Source organism: Mus musculus, chromosome 7 (genome assembly GCF_000001635.26).
Source record: "Mus musculus strain C57BL/6J chromosome 7, GRCm38.p6 C57BL/6J".
In the NCBI taxonomy this organism is placed as follows: domain Eukaryota; kingdom Metazoa; phylum Chordata; class Mammalia; order Rodentia; family Muridae; genus Mus; species Mus musculus.
The window spans coordinates 127,711,133-127,738,948 of NC_000073.6; the positions used below are offsets into that span (position 1 = coordinate 127,711,133).

Genomic DNA, 27,816 nt, shown 5'->3' on the forward strand with positions numbered 1-27,816 from the left:
GATAGTGCTTGGCACACATGAATACCCAATACATACTGCTGGTTAGTGTGTGTGTGTGGCCACTGCTGACATTGTGGCCTCACCATTCACCTATGGTGTGCTCTGCCAGTGAACTTTGTTCTGACAGTCTGCTTGTGTTAACCCTCTCACGCAGGCTTTTCCAGTTTCCTTTCTCACAAGCTCCACTCAAGTGGAAACTTCTGGTTTGGAAAGTCAGTTATATCAAATGATAGTTTGCTGGGGCACACAGGTGAAAGGATGTCTTGTTAAGCAGACACATGAAAGAATGTTGTCCTGAAGCAGACACAGGTGAAAGGTCCCATGATGAAGGAGTAGAAATGTGACCCCAGGGTCAGTGGGACACTGAGCATTGGTGTGGTTTGCTCCGCCTTGCTGTACTTCCCTAAGAACACGAGTGTATTGGTTCACCTTACATACTGTTGTTGAGCTCAACTTGTGGTTACACCACCATTGAGAGAAACCCAGCCAAGAGCTGCTCCTGAGGTTCCTGTGGCAGCTGCTGCTTCAGTGGCCTTGGGCCAGTTGGTGAGCCTTGCAGTTTCTTCAGGATTAAACTACAGCTGCTGGTTTGTGCATGGCGTCTGCCTGCCTAGAGGACTGGACTGTAGCTGCTGAGTGTTTGGTGTTTGCTATGGGACTGAACTGCTGACAAAGGAGACCAAGCTTGCCCCCCAAAGAACTATTGCTGAGAAGGTCCACCTCCCCCATATTCTAACAACTTTTCTCTTCCACTGCCTCTCATGGGTGGTGGGCAAGAGGAGAGGTTAAACGTTTATTAAAAGTAGGTTGCAAAAAGAAAAAAAATATATGCCTATACTCCTTCATCTGACGCCTCATCATCTGGGTCCTCTCTGTGCCAGAGCCAAAGACAAGAGTAGGTGCTTGGGAACCAATTATAGAGGCAAGTGTGTCCAGTCCTTTCCGTGTCTACCCCAACGTTAATGAGTTGCTGTTCGGGTGTGACCTCCCTGAAGCTCGTGCTTGCCTGTGTAGAAGGCTGGGTCTGAATGCCTTAGTACACACACAGATGTGTGCGTGCGAGGGTCTCTAACGGTAAGGTGAGGAACAGTCTCACTTCTGATCAGTGTGACAGAGAAATTAGAAGGCATTTAAGATAACTAGACCAGGGGGTGCGTGCCTTAGGTGGACCCTAATCTAAACAAGGCTTCCCTGGCCTCTCTTTGTCTTCCCCAAAAAGGAAGTCCTGCCTGCATTCTTCTCCTGCCAGCCTTGCACCTTTCCTCTCAGGTTTCCCAGCTTTTCCCTCCAAAGCAGCCAATAAACAGGCTCTACCTCAGGTCTGAGCCTGAGTCTCCTCCCAACAGGACACAGAACTGCCTTAAAGGCCCAAGTTCCCATTCACTGTGCCAACACCTGCCTCCCAATTCTGGCCCCTTCCCAGTCTAAGCTCACAAGCCGGTTACTGAGCTCTGGGCCAAGGAATTTTGACTGAAAGTAATGGTGGGAAGGAAATATTTGGGGTCTGAACTATGATTGGCCGAGCCCGAGCCACGCCCCTAGCCCTTTCCCCCTTTTTCCCCCTCCCCTCCTCCTCCCCCGGAGGGGTGTGTTGAGGGAACCTGGATAAGCCTGGGGCCAGCATGAGCCAGAGGGAGGGAAGTCTGGGTAAGGGGTTGAATGACTTGATCCTGTGTCCTTGGTGAATAGGAGTCGGGGGGATCGAAAGCTGGGGTTTGGATGTCTGTCAGCACCACCCCACCCCCAAGTCTGGGAGGGGAACGGCCTGGGCGGGGGAGAGGAGACGCCGGTGTCAGGTAACCAGCGGGTGAGTTGGGAGAAAGAGCAGGCGCAAGGAATTGAGGCTTCAGGGCCTTGGGTTCAGGGGTTAGATCACCGAATATATATGGGTGAGTACACCCTGAAAAGGGGCTGGGGTCGGGTTGGAACAGGATAATAGTGCTTCTTGAGAATTAGGAAAGAGTCAAAGCTGAAAGACTGGAGGGAGAGGCCGAGTTAAGGAAGTCTTTGATCTTCGAAGAAGCTACAAGTGACGAGAGCTCAAAATACAGGCTTCGGAGATCTCGGCTGGCGGTGGGAAACTCCGACGGAGGGGATTGTCGGGTCAGGACTACATTCCCCAGCATGCATTGGGGTCCCGGCAACATACATATTGGGAAATGTAGTCGGCTTCCCGTGGCACCACCCTCTAAACAGGGAAGGCCATCCTGTCGTTGATTCATTGATGCTGCTGAGCCTAGCAGGTCACATAGGAGCAACATGAAGGGAATAGGTCTTCGGTTTCTCTATCTGTACAAGGGGCCGGAAAGGCGCGTTCAGTGCTTCAGAGATGCTGACTGAATTCAAACAAGAGTTGGAGAAATCCAAAGATATGTGAACTTTGACCTTAAAGAGTTTCTGGATAGTATCGGTGATGTAGAGTGAGGAGTCTCAGGATCAGACAGATTCACACGGATAAAAGAAGCTACTTTGGAAGTATGAACAAATTCCCTAAAGTGGAAGGAAGAAATTGATTTGAGAATAGGGAGAACTTGGAGGCAGCACTAAGAAGGAGGTATTTGAATTTGGTCCTAGTAGTATTTCAATAGTGACCTGAGGACAGGAGAGACATCTATGTAGAGAAACTGCTTGGTGGAGATCTGGTGCCTGGGATGGGGCAGATTCTTCGTAGGTTGAATATTAGCATCCAGAGCAGAGACTCTGGGTTCAGGGAGAGCCAGCTTGGGAAAGATGGTTAAGGAGTGGGGTTTGGTTGCCTTTATAACCTCTCACTTCCTTCTCTTTCCCACCAGAAGACCACCAGACTGACTCCTCAATCTCATTCCTACCCCATTTGGAGGCCAAGATCCGCCAGACACACAACCTTGCCCGCCTCCTGACCAAATATGCAGAACAACTTCTGGAGGAATACGTGAGTAGGTGTAGGGATGGTGGAGGAATACGTGAGGAGTACGTGAGGAGATGCAGGGATGGTGGAGGAATATATAAGGAGATGTAGTGTTGGTGGAAGAATACGTGAGGAGCTGTAGGGTTGGTGGAGGAATACGTGAGGAGGTCTAAGGATGGTGGAGGAATATGTGAGGAGTTGTAGGTTGGTGGAGGAATATGTGAGGAGGTGTAGGGTTGGGGCATGGAATGAGGGTGATTGCTCACAGATGTCTTCAGCCACCCATTTCTTCCATCTCAGCCCCAGCAGTGGAAATCAAAAGTTTCTGAGGGGAATGTTAACTTTCTTCTGGCCACACAGTAAAGGACCCTGTAATATTTATTCTTTTAAATGTAACTAATATCTGTACCCATAAAAGAGACATGAGGTGGGAGCTGTGTATAAGCCCTTGAACTTAGGGAATTTTATTTTCTTAACTACTTACAAAATATCTATTTACAAGCTTGATTTTTCAACTAAACTGCTAGCTTTCTCTCTCTCTGTCTCTCTCTTTTCTTTTTTTCAAGACAGGGTTTCTCTGTGTAGCCCTGGCTGTCCTGGAACTCACTCTGTAGACCAGCCTGGCCTTGAACTCAGAAATCTGCCTGCCTCTGTTCCCAAGTGCTGGGATTAAAGGCGTGCACCACCACTGCCTGGCCTACACTGCTAGCTCTTTAGAAATCTCTTTCTAGCTGTCCTTCTACCAAACTAGTTTACCTTCCTTTTGAGCTCCTCCAAACTCAGGAGGGCTCCCTAGCTCTTCCCTGGAATCCTGTTTCACCCGTGTCCTGCCAGCTGCTCCTGTAAAAGCCCAGAGAGCTTCCTACCCAAGCCAAAGGAGAGAGCGCCTTCAAAAGGTGACTCCCTCTCAAAGGCCCAATTGCTATAAAGAAGTCTCTAGTTCCTCTCCTGTATCCATAGCAGGCTGAGTTGTGTCACCATAGTGGGGGTGGGCTCCAAGCCAAGTCAGTGGGGGGCCCAAACAACCATTTCACCTTAATGGTGGCGCAGCTCAAGGCCAGCCAGGTGACTGCCTTGGGTCACAGAGCAAATTTGCCTTAAAATCGGCAGGAATTTTCCATTCTTTAGCATTCTTATCTAACTAGGACTAGGCTTTGACAGGCACACACAAAGTGCATCTCTGCAGATCACACCTAACTGCATCTGACAAACTCATCATCTTTCTTAGCTTGTGTATTTTGCTAACAGTTAGGTTTTCTTTGAACCATAAATCAAATATCCTGCAACAGGACCCATCAGTGGTCAAATGATACTGTGCCTCAGCTTGGAGGCTCCATCCTTGGAGCCGTTCTGAGGAGACAAAGGGAACTCTGAAAGTCAGGAAACCTAGATTTGGACTCAGTGTGTGTGATTGGATGTTTCAACTCTTTGGGCTGTGAAATGAAACAGCAGGACAATATGAGCTATGAACACTCCCACTTGGGGGACGTTTAGAGAAGCCAAGAAGAGGTGTCAGTCAGGGGCAACATTTCTTCCCATGAGGGGGGTCCTTTTACAGAGGAAAGGGACCTGCCAACCGTCAGGACCTGGCCTCCAGATTAAACATAGTGTAGCAGGGGAAGGCTGGTGTTTTGGTTCAGACAGACTGTAGGGTTGCTAAACTGTGACTTTGGTGGTAATGGTAACATTAAAATGTAACCATGGTAACAGGGGCAGTAGGATGGTACAGCAAGCTTTGTAGACTTACCAACTTGCTCTGCTGCTTTGGGTGAGTAGCCTGCTGTCAATCATTCTTTGTATTCAGCTTGCTCGCTCTCTCTCTCTCTCTCTCTCTCTCTCTCTCTTAAAAAAATTGTATTCCTTTATTTTGTGTGCCTGTCTGTGGTTTTACACAAGTGCCATGCTGTGTCCGTGGAAGTCAGGAGACAACATAAGGGATTTGCTTCTCTATCCTACCATATGGATCCACAGATCAAACTGAGACTGGCAGCCATCTCAGTGGCCCCTAGTTCCTCGTTTACAAAGCCATCACTGTCATTCTCACTTTTAGGAAGATACAATATCCAAAGTGGCAAGCACAAAGCCTGCACCAAGGAATTTGCCAACGATAAATAGTATTTTCACAGCATTTGACAAATTAGAAATCACCTTTGTTTTTCACTTGTGCCTGCAAAAGATGGCTATCAACTAAGGGAAGGAAGGAGGTGTCAACTAGGGGAAAGGAGTCTGACCTGGTCCCTGCGCGGCTTCTGTGGTCCTCAAGAGGCGTCTGATAGCAAGACAGAACAGGGGACATTGCTCACTTTCAAAGATCAGAAGGCTGAAGCCAAAGGAGGGGAATGGTCTTGCAAGACGTCACAGCTAGTAAAGTGGCAGAAAGGAGTCAAACCCAAGTCTGGGTTGAAGATACAGTTTAGCTGGTAAAAGGGCTTGCTAGGCAATTTGGTAACCAGAGTTTGGTCCCCAGAAACCACATGAAGGTGGACGAAAACTGACTCCATGGTCCTTTGGCCTTCACATGTGCAGTGTGATACCATACTCTCCCACACAACATACATACACTTAAAAAAAAGGGAGAACACACACCAGTACTTGGGAGGCAGAGACAGGCCTATGAATTTAAGGTCAGCCTGGACTCAGTAATAAATTTCAGGCCTCAAAAGCTATAGTAAGACCCTGTCTCAAAATAAACAAGTAAATAATAACTTAAAAATAGCTAATATTTATTGGGTGCTTCCTGGGGACCCACACTTTCATTCAGACCCTGCACACTTCTGAAACTGGTGCTCTTATTGGCTGTTAGAGAAACAAAGACATTGGGTATGCAATGCCCATGTCATTTTTTTGGTTTTATCTCAGTAGGCTCTGTCATTTGCAAGATGAGGAAACTAAGGCCCCAGGAGAGGGGAGGAGGGCTATTAAGAGTGGACAAGCCCCTATCACCGTCCCTAGAGCCCGGCTGACCCGTGGCCATGTTTCCACAGGTGCAGCAACAGGGAGAGCCCTTTGGGCTGCCGGGCTTCTCACCACCGCGGCTGCCGCTGGCCGGCCTGAGTGGCCCGGCTCCGAGCCATGCAGGGCTACCGGTGTCCGAGCGGCTGCGGCAGGATGCAGCCGCCCTGAGTGTGCTGCCCGCGCTGTTGGATGCCGTCCGCCGCCGCCAGGCGGAGCTGAACCCGCGCGCCCCGCGCCTGCTGCGGAGCCTGGAGGACGCAGCCCGCCAGGTTCGGGCCCTGGGCGCCGCGGTGGAGACAGTGCTGGCCGCGCTGGGCGCTGCAGCCCGCGGGCCCGGGCCAGAGCCCGTCACCGTCGCCACCCTCTTCACGGCCAACAGCACTGCAGGCATCTTCTCAGCCAAGGTGCTGGGGTTCCACGTGTGCGGCCTCTATGGCGAGTGGGTGAGCCGCACAGAGGGCGACCTGGGCCAGCTGGTGCCAGGGGGCGTCGCCTGAGAGTGAATACTTTTTCTTGTAAGCTCGCTCTGTCTCGCCTCTTTGGCTTCAAATTTTCTGTCTCTCCATCTGTGTCCTGTGTGTTCTTGGGCTGTCCCTATCTTTCTGCATTTGTGTGGTCTCTCTCTTCTGCTCTCCTCTCTGCAGGGAGCTTCTTTTTTCCAACAGTTTCTCGTTTTGTCTCTCTCCAGTCTTGAACACTTTTGTCTCCGAGAGGTCTCTTTTTGTTTCCTTGTCTCTTGGTTCTTTCTTTGCTTGCTTGCTTGCTTGCTTGCTTGTTGTTGAGACAGGGTCTCACCATATAGCTCTGGATGGCCTGGAACTTGCTATGTAGGCCAGGCTGGCCTCCAGCTCATAGAGATCCACTTGCCTCCGACTCCCAATTTCCCCATCTGTCTCCCTGTGATCCATATGGGTATGTGTAACCCTTACTTTGTCTCATGGAGGTGACAATTTTTCTCCCTTCAGTTTCTTTGTTCTTTACTGACCAGAAAAGTGCCTACTTGTCCCCTGGTGGCAAGGCCATTCACCTTAGGACCTTCCCACCAGTTCCTTTGTAGGCAAATCCCTCCCCCTTTGAGGTCCTTCCCTTTCATACCGCCCTAGGCTGGTCAATGGAGAGAGAAAGGCAGAAAAACATCTTTAAAGAGTTTTATTTGAGAATAAATTAATTTTTGTAAATAAAATGTTTAACAATAAAACTAAACTTTTATGAAACATAGTTGTTCCATGTGGGGAGAGTGACTTGAGGAGAATTGGATTTTTAGAGTCCACGAGGTTCCCCTTCCCGCCCCATACCCACAAAGGCACAGGCCAGGGATCCCAGCTGTCAGTTCTGAACCCAAAGTGGGTCTCCCTAGCAGGAAAGAGCTGCAACATGAGTCCTGGTGGCTGTGACGTGCACTGGGCTGTCAACACTGGAGAGCTCAATAGAAACCATCAATGAGGAGGTAGACCAAGGAAAGGAACTCCAGCGAAAAGAAACCTGTGTTCAGAAAGGCCAGATCTTCACCCAGGAATCGAGGTAGACAGAGACATGAAGCAAGACCCTGGACTTCCTCAAATACAAGAAAAAGGACACCAGGACAGGGCTGGTGAGATGGCTCAGCGGGTAAGAGCACTGACTGTTCTTCCGAAGGTCCTGAGTTCAAATCCCAGCAACCACACGGTGGCTCACAACCATCTGTAGTAAGATATGGCACTCTCTTCTGGTGTGTCTAAAGATAGCTACAGTGTACTTACATAGAATAATTAATAAAATCTTGGGGTTTTTTGTTTTTGTTTTTTCAAGACGGGGTTTCTCTGTGTAGCCCTGGCTGTCCTGAAACTCACTCTGTAGACCAGGCTGGCCTTGAACTCAGAAATCCACCTGCCTCTGCCTCCCAAGTGCTGGGATTAAAGGCGTGTGCCACCACCACCCGGCAATAAATGAAATCTTAAAAAAAAAAAAGAACATCAGGACGCCAAATGCTCTCCCCCTAGAGTAAAGCCTCCTCAGAAGGGCTCTTTTTTCCAACCAGGAAGTAAATAAATCAATGTTGGTTTAGTGATCCATCAAATAGATCCAGAATACCCCTCTCCCCCATTTCTGGAAAGGAGTCTGTAGGACCTGGCAGGAAGATCCAGACAATAAGGAGTAGAGGTTTGGCTTCCAGGAAATAGTCCCAAATGCAGAAGTAAGGCAGTAATGAGTCCTCTGAAAGAGAAATTCTTGGGACTTCTGATAGAAGGCTGACCTTCTATGCTGAGTACTTAGCCTTGAGGAGAGCCAAGTCCCTCACAGCCCGGTCTGTCCAGTGACCATATTCTCGGGTCACTATGTAGCCTCTGCATTTCCTCTCAAAGGCTGAGGCCCCAAAAGGGACAAACCCCAGAGTATCCTCTTCTGGAGGGATGGGCAGCCCTAGAGCAGTCATGATAGCAGCCATGTTGCCCAAGAGGCCTTGGGCCCTGAGTCTTGCTGCTCCTAGCTGGGCCAGCAGGATAGGACTGCCAGGATTCAGATAACTCTGGTCGTCCCCCACGAGCTGGAGGTGCTGGGTCAAGGCCAGGAAGGCTCCCTGGGCTCGGCTTAGCCGTTCTGCATCTTCCATGGCATGCCAGGTCTTGAAGGAGACAGCTGCAGAAGGCAGGGTGCTGAGCTGGAGCTCAGGAGCTGAGAAGCCGGGGTCACTGAAGGGGCTGCCCTGGTGTTGGAGCTGCAGGGGTGAGAGACAGAAGTAAGGGGACTGAAGGAATGTCTGGGTGAACATCTTCCCTCTGAGACTGGCATTGTCCCAGAGGAAGCTACCATTCACCACCCTTCAGATGCTGCACAGGTAGTCAAGGGGACTATAGGTTCCCTTTTATCCTCTGTCTATCAGTTGTGTCTCACTGAGTCACAAGAATCCATGGCTCTGCATGACAGTGCAGTACAATAGGAATAACACACATAAAAATGAACATAGCATCTAGCATGTGTATAAGTGATGACCACTACCTATTAATATCAATGAACAATATGACTATTTCCTTCATGTTCAGTCCAAGTGCACTACTCAAGTTGGCCTTAAACTCAGAGATATACCTGCCTTTGTAGACCAGGCTAACCTTGAACTCAGAGATCCGTCTGCCTCCCCCCTGCCCCCAAATGCTAGGACTAAAGGTGTGCACCATCACCTTTATTTTTAAAACAGGGTCTCACTGTGTATCCATCCCTGTGTACGTCTGTATGTAGGCTGGCTTCAAACACACAGAGATTAGCCTGCCTCTGCTACCTGAGTTTGGGACCGAAAGAGTGTACTATGTTCAGCCTCTGATGTTTTTATTTTTTATTTTTTATTTATTTATTTTATTTATTTTTATTGTATATAAGTACACTGAGCTGTCTTCAGACACTCCAGAAGAGGGAGTCAGATCTCATTACGGATGGTTGTGAGCCACCATGTGGTTGCTGGGATTTGAACTTCGGACCTTCGGAAGAGCAGTCAGGTGCTCTTACCCACTGAGCCATCTCACCAGCCCCGCCTCTGATGTTTTTATTCACAGTATTTAGTAGCTTCTCTTCTCATCTCATCCATACAAACCAAGACTCACAGGCTCTTTTGCTTTTTTTGTTTGTTTGTTTGTTTTGTTTTGTTTTTCGAGTCAGGGTTTCTCTGTGTAGCCCTGGCTGTCCTGGAACTCACTCTGTAGACCAGGCTGGCCTCAAACTCAGAAATCCGCCTACCTCTGCCTCCCAAGTGCTGGGATCAAAGGCATGCGCCACCATGCTCAACATAGGTTCTTTTGCTATTTATTTATTTATTTATTTATTTATTAATTATATGTAAGTACATTGTAGCTGTCTTCAGACATTCCAGAAGAGGGCATCAGATTTCATTACGGATGGTTGTGAGCCACCATGTGGTTGCTGGGATCTGAACTTGGGACCTTCGGAAGAGCAGTCGGCGCCCTTAACCACTGACCCATCTCGCCAGCCCCTGGTTTGGTTTTTAAAAGAATTATTTTATGTGTATGGTTGTTTTGCTTAGATGCAATATCCATGTGTGTGCCCAGTGCCCTTGGAGGCCAGAAAAATGAATCAGATTTCCTGGGACTGGAGTTACAGATGGCTCAGCGGCTAAGAGCACCGACTGAGTTCAAATCCCAGCAACCACATGGTGGCTCACAACCATCTGTAATGAAATCTAACTCCCTCTTCTGGAGTGTCTGAAGACATCTACAGTGTACTCACATATAATAAATAAAGAAATCTTAGAAAGAAGGAAAGCAAGCAGAGTTCTGCTGTTTGATCCAAAGTGCCTTGCACTCACAATCCTCCTCGTACCTTCTAACAGACATGTGCTACCATGTTAGACTTGACACTGCTTATATAAGCTTTTAAATAAATACACTAAGTATTTTCTTTTCTTTTTTTTTTTTTTTTTTTTTTTTTTTGGTTTTTCGAGACAGGGTTTCTCTGTGTAGCTCTGGCTGTCCTGGAACTCACTTTGTAGACCAGGCTGGTCTCGAACTCAGAAATCCGCCTGCCTAGGTCACCTAATCTCACACCCCCATTTTGCAGGTAGAAAAACAGATTTAGGGTATCCAACAATATGCAGGGCATAAGATTAGAACCTAGATATATTTTTGGTTTGGTTTGGTTTTTTTGAGACAGGGATTCTTTTATAGCCATGGCTGTCCTGGAACTCACTCTGTAGACCAAGCAGACATTGAGCTCTAAGAGCCACCTGCCTCTGCTTCTTCTGTGCCAGGATTAAAGGTGTGAGCCACCACACCTAGCCTAGAACTGAGATTTTATAACTGTAATGCTTTAAAGAAGGATGCAGCAGAAGAGTTGTAAACTCTAGGGTTTCAGGAATAGGCAGCTATGTAATTTAGGAAGGGACAGGGCTATGATCAGGCCAAACTTTGACCAATGAGATCTCTGTCCTTTCCACTCAGAATGGAAACAGGTAACCAGATGGGTCAAGCAAGTGAACGCTCAAGACTCAGAAAGCAAGCGGCCAGTTTTACCTCTAGAGGCGAGTAAGCATGAGGCTAGGAGCTTCTAGAACAGAGCTCCACAGAGCTGCTTCCAGATGCTAGCATTGCACTCACTAGCTTAGTGCCCAAAGGCAAATTATCCCTCTCTAGGACTCCATTTTCTCACCTACAAAATAGATCCTGGTTCCAACACTCAGAGGAGTTTTAGGGGTCCATGAGCCCATGGGACAGAGCACCAGAATAGACTAGAGCTGAAGTGAGCACAGGGCATGAACTGGTTCCAGAAGAATGACTCTCTAAGGTTCTAGGTGTGGTATGGGTGTCCTGTGTGTGTGTATGTATCCTGTGTGTGTGTGTTTGTGTTTGTGTGTATCCTGTGTGTGTATGTATGTTTATGTGTGTCTATATGTATCCTGTGTATATGTGTGTGTCTGTGTATATCTTGTGTGTATGTGACTGTGTCCCTGTGTGAGTGTGTGTATGTGTGTGAGGTCCAGTAAAAACAGAGCCGCCGCACATTACTAGTGGCTTTTTAATAAAGGGTTTGTTGCAGTTTTCCTCTTACAAAGCTAGCTCCCAAATTATTGAGACTGGACTACTACATTTATTTAACAAGTTTTAAAGGGACAACAACTCAGCAGTATCACTCTATTTTAATCCTTTAAAATAATCTGGCTGCCTCCCAGTCAAAATCCCAGTGATAATTGTATGTTAGTTCTGAGCTGGCTCTCTGGACTCTAGGTGCTCTTTCATGCTGTCTCCTCAACTGTTTCCCAAGGTAAATCCCCACTTCCCCTCTCTCCTCTTCTTACCCCCTTGGCTGGGAGGAAGTCCAGCCCTATTCTCTCCCTGCTCAGTCACTGGTTGATCAGCTTCCTTATTGACCAATCAGGGAATAATTGAGGAGCAGTGTTTATATAACATTGAGACAGGAGATTCTCAGAATAAGGATTGCAGCCAGATATGGGGCACAGATATCAGCATTTGAATAATACAAGGACAGTCTTTACACAGGGCACAATAACATTATGCCAGTAACACATAACTTTGCAGATGAGGAGGTCAGGAGTAAGGGAAGAGAGCTGGCCAGCTTGATATCACTCAGCCATCAGTGACCACACAAGTAAATGTGTCTCTGGCTAAGAGCACCTGCCCACCTCAGATTCCCGACCCTTGCATATGCCCAATGTCACTCACATAGGTCTGCAGCAGTGCTGACGTGTTCTTCTGCATGTAGAGAGCCAGGCTGTAGGCTTGACCGATGGGCTCTGATGGGGAGATGGGGGCCGCAGGACTGAGGGGTGGCAACAGCAGGCTCAGTAGGCATAGGGGAGTTGCTAGGGGATATAAAAGGGCCATCATTAAGTCCCTGACACTTTGAGTCATCATTCATTTATTCCAACAATGTCCAAAGAGGCATTTGTGGCCTGTCTTGTGTATTCAAATCAGGGCAAAATTACCTGGCTGATTGATTGTGTCATGCCCAGAACTCCCTTTTGAGATAGGGTCTTACTGTGTAACCCTGGCTGTCCTGGAGCTCACTATGTAGACCAGAGTAGCCTCAAACCCAAAGAGATTCACTTGCCTCTGCCTCCTGAGTGCTGGGATTGCAGGCCTGTACCATTTTATGCAGTTGGGGGGGGGGGCGGGGACACACTGCTGCTTATCTGAACTCATTAAAATGTTCCTTAATAGCCGGGCAGTGGTGGTGCACTTGGGAGACAGAGGCAGGTGGATTTCTGAGTTGAGGCCAGCCTGCTCTACAATCCAGCCAGGGATACACAAAGAAACCCTGTCTCAGAGGGGAAAGAAACTTAGATCCTGTGTATGAGAGAAATCATGCAGTATGTGTTGCAGTCTGACTTATTTTGCTTTGCATAATGATCTCAGTCCCTTCATTTTATCTGGAAATGTTATCATTTCATTCTTCTATGGCTGAATAAAATTCCATTGTGTGTAAAGAACATTTTCTTTCTCCATTCATTTGCTGTTGGACAAGCTAGCTGGATCCACATCCTGGCTATTGTGACCAGTCTTGCAATACGGATGTACAGATATCAATGTTGTATTCTAGCCCTTCTTGGTTTTTGTTTTTTTTTTTGTTTGTTTTGTTTTGTTTTGTTTTTTCAAGACAAGGTTTCTCTGTGTAACAGAGCCCTGGCTGTTTTGGAGCTCACTATGAAGATCAGGCTGGCCTTGAGCTCACAGAGATCCTCCTGCCTCTGTCTTCCAGAGTGCTAGAACTCAAAGCATGCACCACCATGCCAGGCCTGCCTTTTTTGGTTTGGTTTCTTGTTTTTGTTTGAGGCAGGGTCTCTAGCAGTGCAAAATCACACAGGGTAGGGTCTCCTCCCATCTAAAGGCTCAGGCTGGCCTTGAGCTTTCTAGCCATCTTCCTGCTGCTCGCTCCAGAGTGCTGGGATCAGAGGTGTCAGGAAGCTGATTGTTTCCCATTTGAATACACGGTGACAAATGATCCTCCCAATCCCTGGGGAAGCTTGTGCTCCCATCCGGTGTGAGGCCACCCGCCTGGGAAGGAGGGTCGGAAATGTAGGGTGGTCTCCTTAACTGTCTTACATCCCTAAACTCCAGAAGTTCAGAGCCAATCAGAAGAGAACCGAAAGTGGTGTGTGCTTTTAATTCCAGTAGAAGGGGCAGATCTCCGAGTTCTTTAACAGTCTGGTCTACACAGGGAGACCCTGACTTGTTTTAAAAAGAAAGAAAGAAGACAGAGCAGAGACGCCTTCAGAGCTTGTTCAACAAGGTTGAGTGAAAGACCACACTCCATTACTATATTGTGGCCTACATTGATGAAAAAAGAAAAACAGACAAACAAACAAACAAACAAACACCAAAAAAACTAAGGTTGCGTGAGCTCATCTCTTCTCACACGCCATCATAATTTTCTTGTTTGTTTGTAGACAGGGTCTTGTTATGTAGCTTAGGATGGAGTTTGCTATGTATTCCAGGCTAGCCCCAAACTCTCCATCCAGCCTCAACATCCCAGGTGTTAGGGTTACAAGCCTGTACCGCTGCCCCCAGTGTGACTTATTTCTTTGTTGCTTATAGCACAAATCTGACAGGGCAATCACCAGCCCCCTGTAGATGTCTGTTCCCTTCTGTATATCCCACAGTACAGTTAGCCTTCCATGTCTGCAGCCATTCATTCATGCAACTGCAGAGGCAAAATAATCACATTTGCACTGGGCATACAGAGATTGTTTTACTTGCCTCCTAAACAATACAACACACTACTTACACAGTATTGACACTGCATCAACAGTTATAATAGTCTAGAGGAGCTATAAAGTATATGAACAGATGTGCATAGGTTATATGCAAGTATGACATTGTATCTAAGAGATTGGGGCATCGGTGGCGTTCGGTCTCTGCTGGAGAAGTCCCAGAATCAATCCTCTGTGGATGCCAAGAGACAACTGTACCAATACATAGTGGGGCCTCTATAACCACTCCTTGAGTGGATAGTGAGTAAGTCCTATGTGTAAGAATGTACGGGTCCCAGCAGCCCTACAGTCATTGGGTAACTGAGACTGAGCAGCAGGATATAGCTGGCAAAGCCATCTTCCTTCCTGGCTTCTGGGCCCTGATACCCTGTACCCTCACTCACCCAGCAGGCAGTACATCCTCCCTCCTTGGCTCCTTCCTCTGCAGTCTCTGGGTCTTTCCAGGGCACCTGTCCTGTTCCTTGGGTAGCTTTATACCTGGGACTGAGCCTTAGAGCCGCCCAGGAGGGAGGGGAGCTAGTCCCTAGGAAAGCAGCAGACAGGGCCCTGCCAGAGAATGACACAGACCCAGCTAGGGCATAGAATAGAGAGTTTTGGGAGGGACCAAGATGAGGGCATATATTCCAGGCCAACCAGAGCCCCCAGGGCTAGAAATAGCCAGCGAAGGGGACACTAAGTTGACACCCTAGACCCCTAAGGCCCCCAAATTTGACCTTAAACCCTGGTGGTTGGAAAGCAGGGGGCAAGGGCGGGAGAGGATTATGGGGGACAAAGGGAGCCCTGCTCCCTGCTGCTCTGCACGTCCTGGGATCCAGTTTCCCAGGAGGAGGCCGCCCCCTGCTCCGCCCATGGGGACCCAGGTACTGGGCCCTGGCTTTCAAGGAGTTTGGGAAAGGAGCAGGGGGAGTGGTTTGAGAACCCCATGACCCACACCCAGGTGTGCCCCTGGATACAGGGACATACACCGCACAGGCAATATCACATGTTTGTTTGCTCCAGTACTCATGGGTCATAGAGCCAGTCCCTACTTCAGGTGCTTGGCACAGAATATGGAACAAGATAAGCAACAGATCCCTGCCCACATGGAGCCGACCCTCCTAGGCATGTCTGTATGCACATATCCTATCAGGTTTGCATGTATCACATACCCAGAGTCCTAGACAGATACATACTTATCTGTACAGACGCACACAGACAAACAAACACATCCCAAAACAGCTGGAATCCCAGCTCGAGCACCTACGGCATACAGCTGTGCACTTGGAGGTAATCACACTTCTCATGTGCAGCTGACAGGAGTCCTCACCCTGCCAATCTCAGCCTCTGAGGCGGTCCTGTCCCTCTGCCTAGGTACAGTATACATGTGCAGGCGGCCTCACGTGCGTGCTCCTGAGACTTCTTCCCTGGGGATGTCCGGAGGTGCAGAAAAGCTCCTTCTGGCCCCTCCCCAGAGCTGTGGGAACTTGCCCACCATGGAAGGATGCCGTTTGCACTCTGACACAGAGTGTGCCAGCCAAATGCTGGTCCTTATTCCCTTGAGGGCTGGAGGACAGTTCGCTCCACCTCCCCTGGTAGAGGATAATGTGGAGAGAAACTTGTATTCATTCACTTAGCAGATAGAGTACAGCTCCTACTGTGTGTGGCACTGGGGTTAATGGAAGATATCCCCAGTGGAGAAGACCAACAAGAAACAGAAACTGACGAAAGCTGATGCTTCAGTCCGCATGACAGCACATGTTTAAAATCCTAGGACTAAGAAGGCTAGAGAGGGGGACTCTTGACTTTGAGGCCAGCCTGGACTACATGAGACCCTGTCTCAAAGTAAAATCAAGTAAAATAAAACAACACAAAGTTTTCTCAGTGACAAGTGCCTAAGAAGCCAAAAGGATTCAGAGTGATTAGTTGAGGGTGGGGAGTGAGGCAAAATTAACTAAGGAATCCAAGGTCCAGAAAGGGGTAGCCACTTACCTGGAATCACACAACAAAACTCGGGCAAATCCTAGACCCTGTCCCCAGCTCGGGGATGGGAGTGGGTGTCCCAGATCTGAACTGTGGGCTCAGGAAGGAGGTTGAGGACACAAAACAGTTCTGAGTAGGGGGTTTCTAGGCAGCATCTCCAAAGATGGGGGCTGCCAGGTTGGCAGGTAGGGCCAGTGCTAGGTAGGTGATGATGTCAGGGGATTAGGGAAGGCCTATTGAGTGGGTGCACTGAGGCGTGGGCCAGGCCGTGGCAGTGGAATAGAGGGAGGAGGCGGAGGGGAACAGATACTTGATCTCCACTACTCGCAGGTGAAGGCGTGCGTGGCCTCACCCAGAAGGGAAGGCCAGACCCCACCAAAGAGCTGGGGGGTTCACCTCTCATCCCAGGGCCAGCTCTTTTTTGTTCAAAGTGACCAGCTTAGTGTTAGGGAGGTCAGCAGCCCCATCACCCTGTCTCACCCTGCCCTGAGGGTCTGACCATCTCTATTGCAGTTCTGGTCTTGAGAGAAGCCGACGCCTTGGGAATTCTAGCAGTTTAAAGGTCAGCAGGCTTGAAAGTCCTGCCTGTGTTCACCACTGGCTTGAGAAAGTTAATCTCTCTGAGATTTGGTCTTTACTTCCTTCCTTGTCTGTGGTATTAAGAACAGAACTCGTGCGAGGCTCGGTGGCACACGACTTTAATCCTAGCACTAGGGAGGCAAGGATATCTGTGAGTTAGAGGCCAGCCTGGTCTTTATAGTGAGTTCCGGTTGACACCCTGTCTCAAATACTGGCGGGTGGGAGGAAGTAGAGTTGAACCGAGGCCCTTCCTATGCTAGTAAAATGCTGTTTTTCTGAGTTACACTCCTGGCATTACATTTTGTTTATTTGTGTACATGCGTTGTGTACATACAGGTGTAGGTGCTTGTGGAGGCCAGGAGATGGCACTAAATCCTTCTGTAGTTAGAGTTGCAGGCGGTTGTGAGCTCCCTTTAAGCTGGCTCTCCAGCCCTACTGAGTTTGTTTTTTAAGACAGGGACTCAGTCTATAGCCTAGATTGCCAAAAAAAAAAAAAAAAAAAAAAAAAAAAAAAAAAAAAAAAAAAAGCCAGTACGCCTCAGCACTCGGGAGGCAGAGGCAGGCAGATTTCTGAGTTCGAGGCCAGCCTGGTCTACAAAGTGAGCTCCAGGACAGCCAGAGCTATAAAGAGAAACCCTGTCTCGAAAAACCAAAAAAAAAAAAAAAAAAAGGATTGAACCCAGGACTTTTCAAATACTAAATAAACACTCTACCAATCAAACAACATCACCAGAAGAACATGCAAATTGTCCTGTGACTTCCCCTTGCATGTGCATAGGAGCATAGAGCAAACGCAAGCACACACACACACACATTTTTTCCACAAAATGTTTTTAAATGGTAGTCTCCAGTTGCATCCGTTTTCCTTCAAAAAACATAATTTTTGGGGGGGAGGTGTTGGAGACAGGGTTTCTCTGTGTAGCTCTGGCTGTCCTGGAACTCACTCTGTAGACCAGGCTGGCCTCAAACTCGGAAATCCACCTGCCTTTGCCTCCCAAGTACTGAGATTAAAGGCCTGTGCCCGGCATAAATTTTATTCTTTATGGCTGAATAAAATTCATTCATTCTCTCTCTCTCTCTCTCTCTCTCTCTCTCTCTCACAAACACACACATACACACACACACATACACACACACACAGAGCCCTCTGTTGATATTCAATATTCACCTAAGTTGATTCTATACCATCAATGAGAAAATATCTCTTTCTGAGTTTGAGTCCTTCAGGTACCAAAAGACCCTGCAGACTGTGGCCTTTTATCCGTGGGTTGGTATTTTGAGACAGGGTTTCACTCTGTAGCTTGGACAATTTTGAAACTCACTAAGTAGGCCAAGCTAGCCTCAAACTCACAAAGTTCTGTCTGCCTCCCAAGCACTTCCATATCCAGGCATGGTGGGACAGACCTTTAATCTGGGCCACACCTTCTGCTGGAGGCTTACAGGAGGACAATGGAAGAAGGAAGCTTCCTTCTTCTTTCTCCTCTCGAATTTACTTGCCAGCGCATCTGCTGGGGCCCACTTCTTCAGGATTCCAGCTTATACAGAAGACCAGCTGAAATGCCTGGCCTCAGACGAGCAACACAGGTGTCCATTGTGGAGATAATTGAATTGCAGACTATAAGTCATTCCAATAATGCCTATGCGCTAGGGAACCCTAACCAATACAGATATAGCTGTTTTTATTTTATGAGTGTTTGCCTGCAAATATGTGTATGCGCCCTGTGTGTACCTGGGGCTCATGGAGGCCAGAAGAAGGGTGTCAGCCTCCCTAGAACTAGACTTAGAGTTGTGAGCCAGTGTGTGGGTGCTGGGAATTGACCTTGGTCGACAAGTGCAGCTAATGTTCTTCATTGTTGAGCCATCTCTAGCCCCTTAAATTAACTAGCTGAATAACTTGATTTTTATCTTTTTTCCTCCAGTACTAGTATTGAACCCAGGGCTTGCTACATAACGTTCTATCACTGACCTCAAACCCAAAGCCTACATCTAGACTTTTATGCAGGGGCTGGAGATCAAACTTGGGTTCCTGTGTTCATGCAGAAAGCACTTTACCACCTGGGCTGTCCCCTCAGTTCCCCCACCGAGGAGAGAATGTCCCACCATGCTTTACTTCTGAGCCTAATTCCTGTCCTAATTGCAGGTGTGGTCCTCAGAGATCCGATGGCTACTTATCCGTCAAGGCACCCAAGGCCAATCCTAGCATCAGCCAGAAACCACATCAATGAGGTCCAAGATTCACTCCAATCCTATTCCTGACTAAAAGTCTTCATTCCTGTCTTAAGATAGGAGCATGGTGGCAGGCTTCAGAAGGTGGCTGGTGACATCCTAGAGCTTAGGGGACAACAACTCTTGTCTCCTCCTACTACCCCGAACCTTTCCATGCCCCCAGCCCCCTCAGGAGGACAGTGTCTCCATCCCTTAGCCTGGCCTTCAAGCCCTTCAGTTTCTGAGTCCCCCAGCGTTGCCTTTGCCCCCCCCACCTTGTCCTCCCTATCCCTGGCTTCGCAGGACATCACACCTTTGACCTGCACATCCTTCTGACTCAGCCTCTCTTACATCCAAACATCCCACTGAGCTCTGACTCATCTGAGAAGCTCTCTAACCTTTACCTCTTGCTAGATTCTTTAGCTCCTTTGGACTTTCAGATCCTGTGGCCCCTTGTCTATTGATTGGTAACCATTCCTTATCCTTGGCCTTGGCCTCTGTCAGTCTTTAACCCCGGCCATCTCCACATCCCCAGTACCAGGACACACAGAACAGAGAGGTGACCATTTCATCTCTGTAGAAACAGCTTCACGGATACTTCTTTCTTTCTTCCCTTCTCTCTCTCTTTCTCTCTTTTTTTTTGGGTGGGGGTTTCAAGACAGAGTTTCCTGTGTAGCCCTGGCTGTCCTGGAACTCACTTTGTAGACCAGGCTGGCCTGGACTCAGAAATCCGCCTGCCTCTGCCTCCTGAGTGCTGGGATTAAAGGTGTGCGCCACCACACCGGCTCTTTTTTTCTTTTTTGTTTTGTTTTCAAGACAGGGTCTCTCTGTAGTCCTGACTGTCCTGGAACTCACCCTGTGGACCAGGCTGGCTTTTAATTCAGAGATCCACCTGCCTCTGTCTCCCAAGTGCTGAGATTATAGGTGAGTACCACCACACCTGGGTTTTGTGTGCTGGGATCACACCAGGGCTTTGTGTCTGAGAGGAACATCACTCCACTGAAGCTCCAGCTCCAGCCTGGACAGAAACAACTTAAAGGAAGAGAGATTGGTCTTCAAGACATGGTTGGGACTGCAGAGATGGCTCAGCGGTTAAGAGCAGTGACTGCTCTTCTGAAGGTCCTGAGTTCAATTCCCAGCAACCACATGGTGGCTCACAACCGTCTATAGTGGAATCCGATTCCCTCTCTGGTGTGTCTGAAGACAACAACTTGTACTCATATGCATTAAATGAATAAGTAAATCTTAAAAAAAAAAAAAAAAGAGCCAGGCGTGGTGGCTCACACCTTTAACTCCCAGCACTCGGGAGGCAGAGGCAGGCGGATTTCTGAGTTCGAGGCCAGCCTGGTCTACAAAGTGAGTTCCAGGACAGCCAGGGATACACAGAGAAACCCTGTCTCGAACCCCGCCCCCCCAAAAAAAAGACAGGGCCTCTCCATGTAGCCCTGGAACTCACTCTGTAGACCAGGCTGGCCTCAAACTCACAGAGCTCTGTCTGCCTCTGCCTCATAGTGCTGGGATGCAAGGCATGTGCCACTCTGCCGGAGGAGACACTGTCTTGACTCATGGTTGCAGCTCCCTGTGCTTAGGCTATGGCTATGGCAAGGTGGATGCAGGTGTAGTGGGGGGACAGTTGTTCACCTTTTGACAATTGGAAAGGAAGGAGTGATACAGTGGGGTACAGAGATGTCTCAGTGCTTAAGACCATTTGTTGTTCTTCCAGAGGACCTGGGCTCAGTTCCCAGTACCCACTTGGTGGCTCACAACCTTTTACAACTTCAGTTCCTGGGTCTGTGATGCCCTCTTCTGACCTCTGAGGGTATCAAGCACGTGGTACACAGACATCCGTGCAAGCAAAACACCCACACACATGCTGGCTAGGCAAGTGCTTCCCTCTGAACTGTTACAAAAGGGAATAGAAAATTGAATGTATGTGTGTCTTAGTCAGGGTTTCTATTCCTGGACAAAACATCACGACCAAGAAGCAAGTTGGGGAGGAAAGGGTTTATTCTGCTTACACTTCCACATTGCTGTTGATCACTGTATTAGTCAGGGTTCTCTAGAGTCACAGAACTTATGGATAGTCTCTAGATAATAAAGGAATTTATTGATGACTTACAGTCGGCAGCTCAATTCCCAACAATCGTTCAGTCACAGCTGTGAATGGAAGTCCAAGGATCTAGCAGTTACTCAGTCTCACGCAGCAAGCAGGCGAAGGAGCAGGAGCAAGAGCAAGAGCTAGACTCCCTTCTTCCAATGTCCTTATATTGTCTCCAGCAAAAGGTGTAGCCCAGATTAAAGGTGTGTTCCACCACACCTTTAATCCCAGATGAAAGGCATAGCCCAGATTAAAGGTGTGTTCCTTAACTCGGAGATTCAATCTTCTGGAATCCATAGCCACTATGGCTCAAGATCTTCAAACCAAGATCCAGATAAGGATCTCCAAGCCTCCAGATAAGGGTCACTGGTGAGCCTTCCAATTCCGGATTGTAGTTCATTCCAAATATTGTCAAGTTGACAACCAGGAATAGCCACTACAATCCACCCCTTGTCAACTTGACACAAATAATATCTCATGTTCACATGAAACAATAACAAGGTTGTAAATACGCCTAACATGATATAACTATCCCTCGTACAATCGCAAACGCATTAGTAAATTTACAATGGGCATTCATATTACTTTATAATCCTCGTTTCTGCAACTGGTTACGTGGCCTTAATTGGTATTTATAACTACCTTCCTCTACTACCCATTCTGTATTTCCTTCACCTTCAGCCAGCACCTCAGCAGGTCTTGGCTCTTTTCCTGGAGGATTGACCCATACCTTCATTCCTGATGGGTCTGCGTCCTTTGTCATCCTGCTTGGATTAGGCTGTTGTAGTTTCCCATTGACTTTAATCACAGGACATGGTAGTACTAAGAGACGCCCTAAGGGATCTCCTGCACTCCAGACATAATCTTGCTTACCACCATTGTGAAGAGGTAATCCAATTTCCCCATGGTAATCTGGATCTATCACCCCTCCTAACACTGTTATTCCTTTTTTAGCCTGTTGGTTTAAGGGCATTAGAAGCCCAAAATGACCAGGGGGAAGTCTGAGCTTCCAGTTCAATGAAATGTTTGTTGTAGCTCCTGGTAGGAGCACTCCCCTCTCTGGAGCCAAAACTTCTAAGCCAGCAGAACCTAGAGTTATGGGGACAGGAAGCAAAAATTTTCCTAGAGGGTCACTAGGAGTGATAGTAAGTGGAACTATTCCGTTTTCCACCCCTTGATTCCTGGACCCATGAATCCTGGCTATGGGTGAAACTGTACCATATATCGAGCGCTGATTCAAAGCATATACTGCCTTCTGAAGAACTCTGCCCCAGCCTTCCAAGCTGTTACCACCTAATTGGCGCTGTAACTGCGTCTTCAAAAGGCCATTCCATCTTTCTATCAGCCCAGCTGCTTCAGGATGATGGGGAATGTGGTAAGACCAGTGAATTCCATGATCGTGAGCCCACTGTCGTACTTCTCTGGCTGTGAAATGAGTTCCTTGGTCAGAAGCAATACTGTGTGGAATACCATGACGATAGATGAGGCATTCTGTCAGTCCGTGAATGGTGGTTTTAGCAGAGGCATTACGTGCAGGAAAGGCAAATCCATAACCAGAATAAGTATCTACTCCAGTAAGAACAAAACGCTGTCCTTTCCACGAAGGAAGTGGTCCAATGTAGTCAACCTGCCACCAGGTTGCTGGCTGGTCACCTCGAGGAATGGTGCCATATCTGGGGCTCAGTGTTGGTTTCTGCTGTTGGCAGATCTGGCAATCAGCAGCAGCTGTAGCCAGGTCAGCCTTGGTGAGTGGAAGCCCATGTTGCTGAGCCCAAGCATAACCTCCATCTCGACCACCATGGCCACTTTGTTCATGTGCCCATTGAGCAATGACAGGGATGGCTGGGGAGAGAGGCTGATTGTCCACAGAACGGGTCATCTTATCCACTTGATTATTGAACTCCTCCTCAGCTGAAGTCACCTTTTGGTGAGCATTTACATGGGACACAAATATCTTCACATCCTTTGCCCATTTGGAGAGATCTATCCACATACTTCTTCCCCAGATGTCTTTCTCACCAATTTTCCAATTGTGATCTTTCCAAGTCCCTGACCATCCAGCCAATCCATTGGCTACAGCCCATGAGTCAGTGTATAATCGTACATCTGGCCATTTCTTCTTGCAAACAAACTGTAATACCATGTGTACTGCCCGAAGTTCTGCCCACTGTGAAGATTTCCCTTCACCTGTGTCTTTCAAGGTTGTCCCAGAAAGGGGTTGTAATGCTGCAGCTGTCCACTTCTGGGTGGTGCCTGCATAACGTGCAGAGCCATCAGTAAACCAGGCTCTAGTCTTCTCCTCTTCGGTCAGTTGATCATAGGGAACACCCCATGAGGCTATAGGTGCATGCTTGGCAGCAGATGGCATTGTAACAGGAGTAGAAACCATAGGCATTTGAGCAACTTCTTCATGTAACTTGCTTGTGCCTTCAGGACCTGCTCTGGCCCGATCACGTATATACCACTTCCATTTGATAATAGACTGCTGCTGTGCACGTCCCACTTTATGACTTGCAGGGTCTGATAGTACCCAGCTCATGATGGGTAGTTCAGGTCGCATAGTGACTTGGTGTCCTATTGTCAGACGTTCAGTTTCCACTAAGGCCCAATAGCAGGCCAAGAGCTGTTTTTCAAAGGGAGAATAGTTGTCTGCAGATGATGGTAGAGCTTTGCTCCAAAATCCCAAAGGCCTTTTCTGTGATTCACCTACAGGGGCCTGCCAGAGGCTCCAAACAGCATCTCTATCAGCCACAGACACCTCAAGTACCATCGGATCTGCTGGGTCATATGGTCCAAGTGGTAGAGCAGCCTGCACAGCAGCCTGGACCTGTTGAAGGGCCTTCTCCTGTTCCAGGCCCCACACAAAGCTAGCAGCTTTCCGAGTCACTTGGTAAATAGGCCTAAGTAACACACCCAAGTGAGGGATGTGTTGTCTCCAGAATCCAAATAGACCCACTAAACGTTGTGCTTCTTTCTTGGTTGTAGGAGGGGCCAGGTGCAATAACTTATCTTTCACCTTAGAAGGAATATCTCTGCATGCCCCACACCACTGGACTCCTAAGAATTTCACTGAGGTAGATGGTCCTTGAATTTTGGTTGGATTTATTTCCCATCCTCTGATACGCATATGTGTTACCAATGAGTCCAAAGTGGTTGCTACTTCCTGCTCACTTGGTCCAATCAGCATAATGTCGTCAATATAGTGCACCAATGTGATATTTTGTGGAAGATCCAAACGATCAAGATCCCTTCTAACTAAATTATGACACAGGGCAGGAGAGTTAATATATCCTTGAGGCAAAACTGTGAAGGTATACTGTTGGCCTTGCCAACTGAAAGCAAATTGCTTCTGGTGGTCCTTATGGACAGGTACTGAGAAGAAGGCATTTGCCAGATCAATAGCCGCATACCAGGTGCCAGGAGATGTGTTAATTTGCTCAAGTAAGGAAACTACATCTGGTACAGCAGCTGCAATTGGAGTTACTACCTGATTTAGTTTTCGGTAATCAACTGTCATTCTCCATGATCCATCTGTTTTCTGCACTGGCCAGATAGGAGAGTTAAATGGAGATGTGGTGGGAACCACCACCCCTGCATCTTTCAAGTCCTTGATAGTGGCAGTAATTTCTGCAATTCCTCCAGGAATACGATACTGTTTTTGATTCACTATTTTCTTTGGCAGAGGCAACTCTAAAGGCTTCCATTTGGCCTTTCCAACCATAATAGCCCTCACTCTACAGTTCAGGGAACCAATATGAGAATTCTGCCAATTTCTGAGTATATCTATCCCAATTATACATTCTGGAACTGGGGAAATCACCACAGGATGTGTCCGGGGACCTACTGGACCTACTGTGAGTCGGACATCAGTCAAAACTCCATTAATCACCTGCCCTCCATAAGCCCCTACTTTAACTGGAGGGCCACAATGTTTCTTGGGATCCCCTGGGATCAGTGTCAACTCAGAACCAGTATCCAGCAGACCCCGAAAAGTCTGATTATTTCCTTTTCCCCAGTGTACAGTTACCCTTGTAAAAGGCCGTAGGTCCCTCTGGGGAAGAACTGGAGAAAGGGTAACAGCAAAACCTTTGAGTGTCTTATCAAGATCCTTCCTCAGAGGAACCTGGCCACCCCTTCATTCAAGGGGTTCTGGATCTGCAAACTGTCTCAAGTCTGGAAATTGACTCACTGGCCGAGATTGCTGTTTACCACGATCTAATGTAGCCTTTCTTTCATTTGGCTGTTTACCACGATCTAATGCAGCCTTTCTTTCATTTGTTTGAGAATTTTTCTGCTTATACAGATCAAACAAATATGCAGTAGGCTTCCTATGTATTTCATTCCTGGAAACACCATGATTGGTTAGCCAGTACCAAAGGTCCAACCGAGTCATGCCATTATAAATTTCACCTCTCCTGTGCTGACCATTACTGGGTATGTTATTATAAACATTCTTTTGTCTACGCTGTCCATTATAATAACTAGAATCACCTTGTCTCGGGCGATTCAATGCTGCCACCTGGCCCTTGTTACCTCGGAATCCAACTAAACCCAGTGAATTTAATTCATCTAATTGAGCAGAAGCATCTCCAATGCTAAGATCTGGCACAAGGAAAAGGGAAAGAACAAAACCCTTCAAATGTGCTGGTGCCCCTCTCACCAATTTGCGTCTTATAGAGCTGGTGAAAGGCATATCTTCTGGACCTTCCCATTGTGGACAATTATGCTTTACACAATATATCCACTCTAGCATTGCAATTTCCCTAAGTCTTAAAATCCCTTCATCAACACTAAGCCACGGAATATCAGGCATCTCCAAGTCATTTCCAGTAGGCCATCTTTTGATAAACACCTCAGCCAACCATTCAAACAAACTTTTGACACCTTTTTTAACTATGCGAGCTTCCGTATTAAACCTAGAATCTCTACTCAGAGGACCCATGTCAATAAACTCAGCCTGCTCTAGTTTTATGTTCCTTCCACCCTTATCCCACACCCTTAAAATCCATTCCCACACATATTCACCAGGTTTCTGCTTGAATGAATTAGCAAACTCATTAAGCTCCTTAGTAGTGTAGCGAATTTCCTCATGGACTACACTTTCTACCTCCCCTCTAGGAGCCTGTTTTGCTTTGAGTCTGGTTACAGGTCTAGAAGAAACTATTGGTGGGCCGTGAGGAGACTCTGCAAAATTAATTTCCTCATGTGGGGAAGGCATTATTTCAAGAGGTGGGGCTGAGGGTACTACTTCCTCAGGTGGGGCAAACCCTTGAGAATCTGAGGATTCAAAATTCTCAGCTTCAACATGGTCTTCCCACACATCCCCATCCCATGTTGTAGGATCCCATTCTTTGCCACTTAGAGCCCTTACTTTAACTGTCGACACACTCTGAGGCTGAGACTTGAATTTTCGCTGTAGTTCAGCCAACCTTACAATGAGAGTTTCTGTTTGATTTTCTGCAACTTGAGCTCTATTGCTACAAGAGAGAAGATTCTCCTCAAGGACACACTTAGCAACTTTTAGATCGTTTACTTGTGTCTGGAGCCTTTCGATTTTATCACACAACTCCTTCCTTTCATTCATCATTTTTTCCACAGATACTAAGAGCAGCCAGCCTGTAAAATCATTTTTCGATTTTTTCCCCATCTTGTAGAAAGCTTTGTGCACTGAATCACCTAATTCATTAAGAAAATCAAGGGCATTAGCTTCTTTAAGTTCGGAATATAGTTTCAACCATGGGTCTTCAAAATTCTCTGAGCTCCCAGGAGGGAGAGAATCTGGAGAGGTTTCAATAGTTGAAAGTGCTGGTGGATCAACAAGCCAATTCCAGAATTTTAAAAGATTCATCCTTGTACTTCTGTTACTCTAGAACCACTCCTGGTACCAACTTCTGTATTAGTCAGGGTTCTCTAGAGTCACAGAACTTATGGATAGTCTCTAGATAATAAAGGAATTTATTGATGACTTACAGTCGGCAGCTCAATTCCCAACAATCGTTCAGTCACAGCTGTGAATGGAAGTCCAAGGATCTAGCAGTTACTCAGTCTCACGCAGCAAGCAGGCGAAGGAGCAGGAGCAAGAGCAAGAGCTAGACTCCCTTCTTCCAATGTCCTTATATTGTCTCCAGCAAAAGGTGTAGCCCAGATTAAAGGTGTGTTCCACCACACCTTTAATCCCAGATGAAAGGCATAGCCCAGATTAAAGGTGTGTTCCTTAACTCGGAGATTCAATCTTCTGGAATCCATAGCCACTATGGCTCAAGATCTTCAAACCAAGATCCAGATAAGGATCTCCAAGCCTCCAGATAAGGGTCACTGGTGAGCCTTCCAATTCCGGATTGTAGTTCATTCCAAATATTGTCAAGTTGACAACCAGGAATAGCCACTACAATCACCAAAGGATGTCAGGACTGGAACTCAAGCAGGTCAGGAAGCAGGAGCTGATGCAGAGGCCATGAAGGGATGTTCCTTACTGGCTTGCTTCCCCTGGCTTGCTCAGCCTGCTCTCTTATAGAACCCAAGACTACCAGCCCAGAGATGGTCCCACCCACAAGGGACCTTTCCCCCTTGATCACTAATTGAGAAAATGCCTTACAGTTGGATCTCATGGAGACACTTCCCCAACTGAAGCTCCTTTCTCTGTGATAACTCCAGCCTGTGTCAAGTTGACACAAAACTAGCCAGTACAATGGGTATCTATGTCCGAGTGAGTTTACATGCATGCGGATGCCCATGGAGGCCAGAGAGTGTCAGATCCCATGGAATTGGGATTATGTTGTAAGCCACCTGTTGTGAGTGCTGGGAATGGAACCCTGGTCTTCTGTAAGAGTGGTGAGTGTTCTTTCTCAGTGAACCATCTTTCAAGCCCTCCAGTCCTTGTTAAATCTTCATTTTGAGACAAGGTCTTACTAACTTGCCCAGGCT

General features: G+C 47.5%; 2 protein-coding genes across 10 annotated transcripts; one reads left to right on the top strand and one right to left on the bottom strand.

Annotated features, from left to right (window-relative positions):
• The first annotated feature begins 1,543 nt into the window (after positions 1-1,543).
• On the top strand, positions 1,544-7,056 carry Ctf1 (cardiotrophin 1). 8 transcript variants are annotated; one of them, XM_030242071.1, is made up of 3 exons: positions 1,544-1,647; positions 2,793-2,915; positions 5,872-7,056. In XM_030242071.1, the coding sequence occupies exons 1-3, from the start codon at positions 1,623-1,625 to the stop codon at positions 6,534-6,536; spliced, it is 813 nt and encodes a 270-aa protein (XP_030097931.1). In that variant the 5' UTR covers positions 1,544-1,622; the 3' UTR covers positions 6,537-7,056. The 8 variants fall into 8 exon arrangements, with proteins under 8 accessions (XP_030097931.1, XP_030097932.1, NP_031821.1 ...); XM_030242072.1 differs by having other exon boundaries at positions 1,569-1,647; positions 2,796-2,915; NM_007795.2 differs by having other exon boundaries at positions 1,571-1,647; positions 2,793-2,911.
• A 771-nt stretch (positions 7,057-7,827) lies between these two features.
• Positions 7,828-14,484, bottom strand: Ctf2 (cardiotrophin 2). 2 transcript variants are annotated; one of them, NM_198858.1, is made up of 3 exons: positions 14,435-14,484; positions 12,004-12,143; positions 7,828-8,537 (listed from the first exon to the last, which is right to left on the bottom strand). In NM_198858.1, the coding sequence occupies exons 1-3, from the start codon at positions 14,448-14,450 to the stop codon at positions 8,079-8,081; spliced, it is 615 nt and encodes a 204-aa protein (NP_942155.1). In that variant the 5' UTR covers positions 14,451-14,484; the 3' UTR covers positions 7,828-8,078. The 2 variants fall into 2 exon arrangements, with proteins under 2 accessions (NP_942155.1, XP_030098447.1); XM_030242587.1 differs by lacking the exon at positions 14,435-14,484 and having other exon boundaries at positions 8,079-8,537; positions 12,004-12,174.
• Between the last annotated feature and the right edge of the window lie 13,332 nt (positions 14,485-27,816).

Excerpts from the sequence above, each read along its gene's own strand:
- Ctf1 (XM_030242071.1), top strand. The coding sequence starts at position 1,623 with ATGAGCCAGAGGGAGGGAAGTCTGG. Across the intron at positions 1,648-2,792 it reads CCAGAGGGAGGGAAGTCTGG|AAGACCACCAGACTGACTCC; the intron begins GTAAGGGGTTGA and ends CTTTCCCACCAG. Across the intron at positions 2,916-5,871 it reads ACTTCTGGAGGAATACGTGA|GTGCAGCAACAGGGAGAGCC; the intron begins GTAGGTGTAGGG and ends ATGTTTCCACAG.
- Ctf2 (XM_030242587.1), bottom strand. The coding sequence starts at position 12,168 with ATGATGGCCCTTTTATATCCCCTAGCAACTCCCCTATGCCTACTGAGC. Across the intron at positions 8,538-12,003 it reads CAGCACTGCTGCAGACCTAT|CTCCAACACCAGGGCAGCCC; the intron begins GTGAGTGACATT and ends TCACCCCTGCAG.